A 12,477-nucleotide genomic window follows, 5' to 3' on the forward strand; every position below is an offset into this window, starting at 1 on the left:
TTCAACAGACTACTAAAAGAATAAAACAATCTACTCTAGAGGGCCTATGAGACCTGTGGCTACAATAATATGACTACCAGAAAAGACGGCAATAAAAATCAAATAGTTACAAACTCCTTGTCCATTTTTTGAAAACCACTAATAACCAAATCAAAATGGCATCAGATAAAATTTACACTGAGAGGATTAACCGACACTTTTTTGGAACAAAATATGGGACTTTTCCTCAATGCGACTTGGCAACAAGTCGACTAGAAATGAGAAAAAGGGGCAGAGTTTATTAAAACATTGCTTTTTTAAAAAAAGAATTAAATTCGAACTGATCAGAAAAATTACGCATGAAATGAAATCACTGAGAGAGTCTTTTCAACCTCAATAGAGAGCGACTGAGGCCTATCATCATCCAGGATATGTCATACTACTACAAAAAGAACGACAAATACAGGCAAAAACGAAAAATTTGCACGAAAACGATGTCCCCAATCAATTAAATATTAACCTGATCACTAAAAACAATAAAAATCTTCGTTTGCCTTTTTTGCAGGTGACAGCAATTGTAAATCAAATGACGCCCATCCCATTATTGTGATACTGTGAAAAGAAAACAAAAACCTACAAAAATAAGGCAAATATACAAAAATCACGAATATTGGTTTTATGAAAACTGGTTGTTCCAAGAAGAAAGACCATTTGAGGAAAATAAAACCTATATGAAGAGCACACTGTGTTTAAATTGATAAATCATGTGAATTGTATATATAGATTCTTAGCTACAATTTAACAGAATAAAAAAAATTGGTAGAACTCAACAATCTATCACTTAATTTTATTAAAAACAAATATTTTTAAAATTCATAGCCAACAAAAGCTTTCGACTAAAAGAGTAGACAGTTTGTCTTGCAAATAATTGAAAAACTAATCGCGACTGTTTTTAATGAGACTAAATAAGAAGACTATAAAATAACATTAAATACAAGCTGAACTGATAAGTTTCACAAAGAACTTTACGAAACCACAGTTTTGAAGCCATTAAATTTTTAAGATATTAACCGCGAGAATATAAAATCTTCATTTGCGTCTCCTTTGATAATCATAACGTCTTTTTTAAAACGACTATCACAAAATGACAACAAAAACAACCACAAGAACTGAAAAGTTACTAAACTTCACAGAATTCTGCTGAATCAAATTGTCTAATCCCTGAAGACATCATTTAAAACGTTTAAACAACAGGAAAAATTTTTTGTTTGATTCGACAAAACAATAAAAAGAGCTCTAAACAATGAGGCTAATTTACGAAAATGATACAATATAGTAAAATACGAAGAAAAAACGCAAACCAGAACAAAAAGTGATAAGTTGAAGAATACAATTACTCTTTTTTAAAAAAATTTAATTCGACAGTCCAAATAACCATTAGCTATCTACCAATATCAAATATAAAGTTCATTTTTTATCTATAGTTGGCCAACTCGTAGTACAAAAAGCAAGAAATCCTTCTGTTAAAACTAACCGCCACAAAATTAGTTCTTATTCTATAAAGAGGAAATGATGACCTGTACTTCCTGAGAATAGGCAAAATGTTGACTAAAATAATACAAAAAAACTGACAAGTTCAAAAAATCACAGAAATTTCCTTAAAACAAATACTTTCAATAACATAAGAGACATTAGGTAACCACCGAATGAATAGAAACGGTTCACAGCTCTCGAGGATAAAATTTAGATCATTGAGTGGTTAAACTTAAAAATCACACTGCCAAAAGAATAAAAATTGAAGGCAAAAGACAAGAACTCAGTTAAATTTTACTAAAACTCTTCCTCAAAGCCATAAAAACCCTTTGGTTCTCTGAAAACAATTTATATCTACATTCAGCCTCAAATTTACGTATATTGTAGCTGTCATTAACGGAGCCTTGAATAAAAAATATGTTCAGTAATTAACATTAAAAAAAAAGCAAAATATTTTGCAAAAAGGTAGCATCAAAATAAAAACCAAAAAGTCTCTGATTCTATGAATCCATTATATTACCGAACCTATCTCTGATTTTGTCGCGCGCCCAGGAAACCGACCAAGTGTTCCAAGTGTTTGCAAATTAGACCAATTGTTGAGTGGAGTTCTTCAAAAATTAAAAAAAAAACAACGATGCATTTTGTATAATTATCGAGTTAATTCTGGAAAAAACGGCAAAGTTTTAATTCCAGAAGACTGTTATACGTAGCCAAATTGCAACTAGAGCTCTTTTTGATATTAGGGAGTCTGTGTTAAGGTTTCTAGGTCACTAAGTCTGGCAAACTTTAAACATAACCGACTAACGTCGGGCGAATTGCTCTCAAACGACCGGCGAGCGGTTGGCTTCGTCAGTAGCTAGCCACGGGGGGGGGGGTGCACTTGGGGCTGATGGGGGCAACACTGGGTTGGGGGGGGGGGGGCAAAAGCGCGGTGGGGATGGGGGTCAACGGGGGGGGGGGGGTTTCTCAACCTCTCAGAATCGCCCTTCACACCATAAGTATGTGTATAAGTCTCCAAAACAGTTTGAGCTGAAACAGAGCTGAAAGGCTAAGAGCACTTAATGCCCGCTGGGCGCTACCTGTTTATCCCGTTTTTGAGGACGAAAAGTCAAAAGCGTCAGACGAAAAATCGGTCAAGCGAAAAATCGCATAAAATAAAAAGACCAACAGGACTAATATAATTGCTACAAACTTCGTTTGAGAGCAATTAACAAAGTGGACCAAAAAAGCATATTTTGTGCCATTTTGATGAAAAATGTTTGAATTTTGAAAACATTATCAAAAATTTTAGCCAAAAAAACTTCAAACATAGCCGGCAGATTGCCGGAATAGCTGCGAAAGAATAGACCTGCGTGCCATATAATAGAGATAGAAACAGATACAGATCTAAATTGAAAAAAAAATCAACGCCGCTCAAAAAACTAGGTAAAAAACATTCAGCGATAAATTAATAAAGCTTGTTAAAATTCATTCCGAAGAAACCTCGTATTAGGACCTTTACTGCACAAATTAGTTCCCTTGACCTTAAACAAATTCAAATTAAACTTAAGTTTTAAAGTGCAAAAGTCATTTTATTGAGTGAGGTAAGTCACGTATGATGAAAATCTAATCACGCAAATAAACTAAAATCTTTCGCAAAAGCGAGTGACAAATGACGTCACGCGCGCAAATGCCGTTAGTGAGAGGAAGAAGTCAGTCAGAAAATTTGACCTTTTCAGCTTTGCGGTGTGAACAAATGTAAAACGAAAAAAGAGCGTCAGACGACGAAACAAAAACCAAGAGCACCGCAATATAGCTACGCTCAGCTGACAGCTTCGCAGCTATAATCAAACAATTCAGCAACGCTCTTCTATCTCTAACGGTAACAACAACAATCTGCCATTAAAAATTTTAACTTATTTTGAATTATATTAGCGAAATTGTGCCAAATTTTAGCAAAAATTACTGAAAATGTGAACAAAAACAGTCTGATGTTCACAAAATTTTAAACCTCGATAACTCCCTGTAAAAAACGAAAATCAAAAAAATCTTTTTAATTCCGTATTCTACGCTGGACGGGCTTTTTAATGATACCATTCACAATTCTCTACGATGAATATATCGATCGGCCAAAATTGACTGAACAAAAAAAAACCCAGTTGAGTATATAGTTCCTCCCTCCCCACTAAAGTGGAGGTCGGAACAAATATGCTCCGTCAGAATTGGCCTGATACCTAGCATTGATTCTATAAAATTATAGAAACGTTTTGAATATGCGGTGAGCTTATTTGAGAATGCCTAATCAGCCAGTAGATTTGATTCAATAGATCATGCAGGTCTATAATTGTACATGCTACTTTGCACGTCAATTCAGAATGTGGTATAACTATCCTTACGTTGTTAAGAATACCATTAAAATGTAGATAAAAAAGAAAATTTCTGCTTTTGTGCTTTGTGATGACCAGAACGCAGCCTATCTTACATTTTCTGTCACTTTCGCCTATTGTTGAAATTCGAAGAATAGCAATTTCCACAACTCTGACAAATTTTTTCTGTCACGTTATCAGTTCTATTACTATGAGGGTGCAACTGTGACCTTGAGGCGATATGCGAGCAATATTTCTGAATAATTACCATTTCATAGAGCTCTCGTTGTGCTGCGTCTAATGCCTCCGTTTTGATGCCCAGGTCCTACAAAAACAGAATGTTACACTATTTGATTGAAACCGGTGAAAACTATAATTACGCGGTGCTTCAATTTGAACATTTTGTTCTCTATTATCTTGGAGGCAACTTTATTCAACTGATTTTTACTCTCTCTTTTTGTTCCGACCCCCACTTTAGTGGCGAGGTAGGAATTATATACTCAACTGGTTTTTTTTGTTCAGTCAATTTTGGCCGATCGATATATTCATCGTAGAGAATTGTGAGTGGTATCATTGAAAAGCCCGTCCACCGTCGAATACGGAGTTAAAAAGATTTTTTCGATTTCCGTTTTTTACAGGGAGCTATCGAGGTTTAAAGTTTTGTTCACATTCAGCTGTTTTTGTTCACATTTTCAGTAATTTTTGCTAAAATTTGGCATAATTTCGCTAATATAATTCAAAACAAGTTACAATTTTTAACGGCAGAGTACTTTTGATACCGTTAGAGATAGAAGAGCAATGCTGAATTGTTTGATTGAAGTTTTTTTGGCTAAAATTTTGATAAAATTTTCAAAATTCGAACTTTTTTATCAAAAATGGCACAAAATATGCTTTTTTGGTCCACTTTGTTAAATTTTGCCAAACTTAGTGACCTAAAAACCTTAAAACAGACTCCCTAATCTCAAAAAGAGCGCTAGTTGCAATTGGGCGCCGTATGAAAGTCTTCTCGAATTAAAACTTTGCCGGTTTTTAGAGATTTAACTCGATAAATATACAAAATGCATTTTTTTTCAATATTTGAAGAATTCCATTCGACAATTGGTCTAATTCGCAAATAACTTGAACACTTCTTCGGCTTGCTGGGCGCGCGACAAAATCAGGGAGAGGTTTGATAATATCATGGACTCTTAGAATTAGACTTTTTGGTTTTTATTTTGATGTTGTCTTTTTTCAAAACATTTTGCTTTTGTTTATAAATGTTAATTACTGACAAAATTTTTTATTCACGGCTCCGTTAATGACAGCTCCAAATTACGTAAATTTGAGGGCGAATGTAGATACAGTTTGTTTTCAGAGAACCAAAAGATTTTTATGGCTTTGAGGAAGAGTTTTAGTGAATTCTTAAATTTAAATGAATTCTTGTCTTTTGCCTTCAATTGTTATTTTTTGGCAGTCTGATTTTTAAGTTTAACCACTCCAAGATCTAAATTTCTTCCTCAAGAGCTGCAAGTGAACCTCTTCTAGTCATTCGGTTGTTACCTAATGTCTCTTATGTTATTGAATGTATTTGTTTTAAGGAAATTTCTGTGATTTTTTGAACGTGTCAATTTTTTATATTATTTTAGTCAACATTTTGCTTATTCTCAGTGAGTAGAGGTCAACCTTTCCTCCGTATAGATCACAAACCAATTTTGTGGGCGTTTGTTTTAGCAGAAGATTTCATCGTTTTTGGTACAACGAGTTTTCATACAAAATTTTCTGATTTTTGTGCATATTCCATTTTTGCTGTTGCTTTGTTTCTTTTGTAATTTGTACCATTATTTAACAATCTAACTGAAAAAATCTTTACAACATTTGAAATTGAACATAATTTTTGTTTTCATAACGTATGTTTTGAAGGGCTGCGACACTGTTCTCTTGCAGAAATTGGTAGGGTTTTTTATTTTTGCCCTTTATTTGTTGTTAATTTTTGCTGTCATATGTCAAATATTGTGTAATAAAAAGTCTCAGTGGCCAACTAAAGAAAAACAGTTGAACTTTATAACTGATATCGGTAAATAGCTAATGGTTGATTTGACTTTCGAATTAAATTTCTAAAAAAAAGCAATAGTATTCTTCAACTTATCCCTTTTTGTTCTGGTTTGCGTTTTTTTCGTATTTTACAATGCTGTATCATATTCGTAAATCAGCCTCGTTATTTAGAGCTCTTTTTGGTGTTTTGTTGAATCAAAAAAATTTTTTTCCATTGTTTAAACATTTTAAATGATGTCTTCAGGGCTGAGACAATTTATTTCAGAAGAATTTTGTGAAGTTCAGATAACTTTCAGTTTTTGAGGTTCTTTTTGTTGTCATTTTGTGATAGTCGTTTTACAAAAAGACGCTATAATGGTCAAAGGAGACGCAAACGAAGATGTTATATTCTCGGGGTTAATATCTTATCAATTTAATGGCTTCAAAACTGTGGTTTCACAAAGTTGTTTGTGAAACTTATTAGTTCAGCTTGTATTTAATGTTATTTTATAGTCTTATGATTTAGTCTCATAAATAACAGTCGCAATTAGTTTTCCGAGTAGTTGCAAGACAAGCTGTCTACTCTTTTAGTCGAAAACTTTTGTTGGCTATGAATTTTGAAAATATTTGTTTTTAATAAAAAAAGATAGATTTTTCAGATCTGCCAATTTTATTTCTGTTAAATTATAGCTAAGCATCTCTATATACAATTCACATCATTTATCTATTGAAATACAATTTGCTCTTCATAACGGTTTTTTTTTTCAAATGGTCTTTCTTCTTGGAACAACCAGTTTTCATAAAACCAATTATCGCGATTTTTGCATATTTGCCCTTTTTTGTAGGTTTCTGTTTTCTTTTCACAGTATCACAATAATGGGCGTCATTTGATTTACAAATTTTGTTACCTTCAAAAAATGCAAACGAAGAATTTTATTGCTTTTAGTGATCAGCAAAATAATTAATTGATTGGGGGGACATCATTTTCGTGCATAATTTTTTGTGCAAATTTTTAGTTTTTGCCTGTATTTTTCGTTCTTTTTGTAGTCGTATGACATATCCTGGATAATGAAAGGCCTCAGCCGCTCTCTATTGAGGTATAAAAGACTCTCTCAATGATTTCGTTAAATGCGTAATGTTTCTAATCAGTTCGAATTTAATTCTTTTAAAAAAAAGAAAAACAGTTGAACTTTATAACTGATATCGGTAAATAGCTAATGGTTGATTTGACTTTCGAATTAAATTTCTAAAAAAAAGCAATAGTATTCTCCAACTTATCCCTTTTTGTTCTGGTTTGCGTTTTTTTCGTATTTTACAATGCTGTATCATATTCGTAAATCAGCCTCGTTATTTAGAGCTCTTTTTGGTGTTTTGTTGAATCAAAAAAAATTTTTTCCATTGTTTAAACTTTTTAAATGATGTCTTCAGGGCTGAGACAATTTATTTCAGAAGAATTTTGTGAAGTTCAGATAACTTTCAGTTTTTGAGGTTCTTTTTGTTGTCATTTTGTGATAGTCGTTTTACAAAAAGACGCTATAATGGTCAAAGGAGACGCAAACGAAGATGTTATATTCTCGGGGTTAATATCTTATCAATTTAATGGCTTCAAAACTGTGGTTTCACAAAGTTGTTTGTGAAACTTATTAGTTCAGCTTGTATTTAATGTTATTTTATAGTCTTATGATTTAGTCTCATAAATAACAGTCAAAATTAGTTTTCCGAGTAGTTGCAAGACAAGCTGTCTACTCTTTTAGTCGAAAACTTTTGTTGGCTATGAATTTTGAAAATATTTGTTTTTAATAAAAAAAGATAGATTTTTCAGATCTGCCAATTTTATTTCTGTTAAATTATAGCTAAGCATCTCTATATACAATTCACATCATTTATCTATTGAAATACAATTTGCTCTTCATAACGGTTTTATTTTTTTCAAATGGTCTTTCTTCTTGGAACAACCAGTTTTCATAAAACCAATTATCGTGATTTTTGCATATTTGCCCTTTTTTGTAGGTTTCTGTTTTCTTTTCACAGTATCACAATAATGGGCGTCATTTGATTTACAAATTTTGTTACCTTCAAAAAATGCAAACGAAGAATTTTATTGCTTTTAGTGATCAGCAAAATAATTAATTGATTGGGGGGACATCGTTTTCGTGCATAATTTTTTGTGCAAATTTTTAGTTTTTGCCTGTATTTTTCGTTCTTTTTGTAGTCGTATGACATATCCTGGATAATGAAAGGCCTCAGCCGCTCTCTATTGAGGTATAAAAGACTCTCTCAATGATTTCGTTAAATGCGTAATGTTTCTAATCAGTTCGAATTTAATTCTTTTAAAAAAAAGGCAATGTTTTAATTAACTTTGCCCCTTTTGCTCATTTCTAGTCGACTTGTTGTCAAGTCGCATTGAGGAAAAAAAGTGTCCGTTAATCTTCTGAGTATGAATTTTATCTGATGCCGTTTTAATTTGGTTATAAGTGGTTTTCAAAAAATGGACAAGGAGTTTTGGTCGTAATTAATATTTGTAAATATTTGATTATTATTACCGTCTTTTCTGGTAGTCATATTATGATAGCCACAGGTCTCATAGGCCATCTAGAGTAGATTGCTTTATTCTTTTAGTAGTTTGTTGAACGAAATGTTGATAGGTTTTTTTTACAATTCAAAGAATTTGAATTGTAATGGGGCGCTGTCTTTTTTAAGACTCGAAGGAGTATTGGAGAAGTCCTTTTTTTAATCAATTTCATTGGAGTGAATTCTGAAGCGGGAAATGAAACACGTGAAAAAAATTGGAGTGATTTTCTCGCTGAACAAAATAAGAGTGGAGTGAGAAGAGTGGTTTTTTGTTCATATCGCTGTTTTCTAGAGAGCGAGAAATTGAAGTGTGAAAAATTCTGTAAGCGAGCGAAATTTTTTGTTCACGTGCAGCATTTTAAAGCAGTAATTTTTTCATTTTTTGGTTAAGAGATTTGGTTATGATTTTGTTTTAATTTGAGGCTAGTTCTGGTAGTGGTTTGAAGGTTTCTGATATTCATATGAATTTTGTGCTAATTCGGAGGTTTTTCATGTATTTTGTTGATTTTCGGGCTAATTTTGCTTTTTTTGACGATTATTTTGTTTACTGGATCAAATGGGTATTGAAAAGACCCTTTCTACTTGGGGAATTTCTAGATAACAATTGGTTACCGTTTTGTGGATATGAAATTTTTTTGTTGAGAAATATGACAAAAAAATGACGAAATTGAAACTAATTTTCTTAATTTATTGCAGTTTTCCCCTCTTTAGACAAGTTTCTTAGCCTATTGTTACTTGGCTATTGTTTTCCGATATTGTTTTGCGGCTATGTTTTTTTTAAGATCTGTTCACACTTTTTCATGATTTTTGAAGTCAAAATGGAGTAGTGATTTTGGTCACGCCGAAACAGGATGTGGAGCGAAAAAGAGAGTGGTTTTGCGGCGTGAAATTTTTTGGCTATAAATTTAAAGTAGAGTGAGAAAACGGTGTTTGAACAAAAATTCGCTTTCTCGCTAGTGGTTTTTTGTTCACATGCGGCAATTTCACGTTGATTTTTACTGTTTTTTTTTGATTTTTTGGATCGCAATTTTTTCCAAATGGTTTTCCGAATCCATTCATAGTCCGTTCTCTGTTTAGTCAATGAAAATTCTTTGAATTGTACGTCAGGACTTGTCCTGCTATGTTTTTTATCTCTTCCTCATTTGGTAGACAATTAAGTGAAAAATGTAGATGAGCGGGGTCGGAACTTAATGTGCGAACGCGCATTACCGAGCCTCCTTGTTTCATTAAATTATCAGAATCACATTTACGGTGATCATCTACTGGTAATGAGAGGTTTTTAATATCCCATTCAAGCATCCATATTTAATTAATCCCATCATGGGAGAAATGAAATTCCTCACAATTACACCCGTTCAAACTGAACTATATCAGCAATCTATGACCACTGTACTACAAAACAATCTGCTTTATTGCCAGAAACTTACGACAAAGTTTTATAATTAGTCTGGATAAAGGTTTGAAGTAAACTAACCGATTGCAGTTTTCTCAATTCGGTTTTAATCTTGATGTTCTCAGAAACAAACTCGGTGTTTCTCATCTTCAAGTCGTCACATTGTCCAGTCAGAGTTTCCGTTCTGTCCTCCAAGTCCAACTTAGCTGACTCCAACCATCCAACCTGTTCCCTCAGATGCGACAACTCAGATATGAGTTCCTCATTGGTAGTCCTCAGATGTTGAGCAGCTAAACGGGGAGTTTCCAACAACCCAGCCGAGTTGGACCTAAGACACATGAACCGTTTTAACCCATTCTATAACTTTTTAAAACAGTTTTAAAAAATCGAAAATTTCAAATGCTTTAACACAAAACTCAATTTACTCAAGTCATAGGCTTTAACCCATTTTTCAGATCATTTCAGCAAGCATTAAAACGCCGAACGTACATTTTGTTCGAGTAAATTTACTAATTTAAAGTTAACAATATTTCATTCAGTCGGAAATTAAAGAAAGCCTAAGGCTTCACTTTCCGATATGATTCATATATGGCGTTGAATGCCAATAAAAAATCCAAAAGATATAAAGGAAATCATTATTCTAATTGACCAAGAGCCAGCAAAACGACACAAACCTGTTGAGTTGTGAAGAGGCAGCATTCTCAGGGTTAGTGAGCTGAGTATTTTGTGTTTTCACTTTCTTAACAGAGACACCATTTCCCATTAATCTAAAAAATATCAAACAGTGACGGTACTTTTTCTTCCACAGTGACTGAACTTGTGAGATAATTTTCGCGAGCAGTTTAAAAAGCAAAACAGATCAAATATAATATACTGCTCCTTACCCATGTTTTAAGTAGCGTCTGAACTATATATAGTCACAAATGCAAAAAAAAACCCAATCCTATCGCTTCATTACAAAAAATTGTTACAACTTTTTCAAGCGATAAAAACTTTGCATAGTCCCCCTAAATTTCCTGAAGTGAAAGCAGTTCACAATTATAAAATACAATATATGATCAGCCGCTTCAATAGTTTATGAATGATCGATCATTGATGATGGTATCTTTAGAAAACTCATCAAACGTAAATATTTTAAAAAGATCTTTTTTAATTTCGTAGTTTTCCAGAAGTTACCAAAGGATAGAAAATTGTACACATCGACATAAGTATGAGCAGCGGAGCAGTACGAATTGCGATCAATGACGAGCTGAGACCAATTTGTATAGAAACCAAAAAAGACAAAAACGAACGCGAAAAATTGCTCGGTATTGGGCTGCACTTTGAATGGCGCTGCAAAAGTGAATTTTCAAATTGTAAAAATGCCTTGTCAGCCATTTTAACAAACTTTTTGGTGTATACAAGTTATACGCTATCTTAGAATTTTTTTTGCTTCAATACAATCCATTTTTCAACTCCATAATTTAAGACCGCAGATGCAGGGGTTATTTTAGATGTTGCGGCTCGACGCACCTTTCCAAGCTTTCTTACTAAGGTACGACCTACTAAGTCAACCTAAACTATGAATGCAATGATCAAAAAACAAATGCAGTTACAAATGCCCGTAAACTGATACCAAACTATTGGAATTTGTTTGCAACTGAAAAAACAGCTTAAGAACAAGCGGAAAAAATGCCTCCTCTGAAGAGAACGCACGCCCAACTATGTAAGATCGACTAAAATTCAATATACTTACACATCTGAAAAGAAAAAAGCAAGAAAAATTAGCCAACTAGGTGGGATTGGAAGAACAGACAACGAATAAAGATTTGTAAATTTTTTTTGACGTGCTTACTTTTTTGATGTAATTCCGTAGATACACATACTCCTGTTTCTTAATGAGAGGATTCAAGAGCTAGTATCAATGCCAATAAACATTGGAGACGGTAAAGACTTAGAAGAAAAAAGTTCAAGTAGCATGCATCTAAAATTGGGCTTTATGCTTTTATCCAGTCTCTACTCCTGATTTCGAATTTTATGACTCCATTCATTTTACATTGCTTTAGAGCAACTGCTCATTATTAGCATTTGCAGCTGCATGAGCCAAAATTAAAACAAGACTGAAGAAGTCAAAAAGATTTCACGCAAAACGTTAAACAAGCTGTCACTTGCGGTAAAGCAAAACTTTTGTCATACAAAGTAAAAAAACAACGCCAAAAGAATTCCGGAAACAATTGGAAATATAAAACTGAGCATTCTCACAGACCTAAAATGATCAGCATTTCAAAAATCTTACTTAAGTTGTGACTTCAAAATTAATGTCTTGGCAACAGACCTTTTGAGAGAGGTAGTTAGAAGCAAAAATGATACCAATTGACAAATCTTAAAAAAATTTTAATGGCTGAGATAAAAAAAACAGACGAAACAACGACAAAAAAAATTCTAGAAAAACGAGCAAAATTCTCAATAAGTCTGCTGCCAGATCAGTCAAGTACCCAAAATTCGGCTGAGATATCAAACACAGTTTAAAGTGTCTTCTCAAATATTATTCTGAAATTAATTTTAATTACATCTGCTACGAAATCAGTCACCCACCTAGTAGTCGGCACAGAAACATTGAACAACAATTCAAATAAGCAAAGAACAAAAAACTTATAACCCTGAAAA

General features: G+C 33.1%; 1 protein-coding gene across 2 annotated transcripts in view; it reads right to left on the reverse strand.

Annotated features, from left to right (window-relative positions):
* Positions 1-12,477, reverse strand: part of LOC142345455 (uncharacterized) — a 41,176-nt gene that overhangs the window by 5,645 nt on the left and 23,054 nt on the right. The window contains exons 2-4 of one of the 2 annotated variants that reach the window (XM_075397512.1): positions 10,506-10,601; positions 9,913-10,159; positions 4,126-4,182 (exon numbers count right to left, since the gene is read on the reverse strand). In XM_075397512.1, coding sequence (XP_075253627.1) covers positions 4,126-4,182; positions 9,913-10,159; positions 10,506-10,594 — 393 coding nt within the window. In that variant the 5' untranslated portion in view covers positions 10,595-10,601. The remainder of the gene's footprint in view (positions 1-4,125; positions 4,183-9,912; positions 10,160-10,505; positions 10,602-12,477) is intronic. The other variant, XM_075397513.1, reaches the window with a different exon arrangement.

Source organism: Convolutriloba macropyga, chromosome 9 (assembly GCF_964194025.1).
Source record: "Convolutriloba macropyga chromosome 9, txConMacr16.3, whole genome shotgun sequence".
NCBI lineage: Eukaryota > Metazoa > Xenacoelomorpha > Acoela > Convolutidae > Convolutriloba > Convolutriloba macropyga.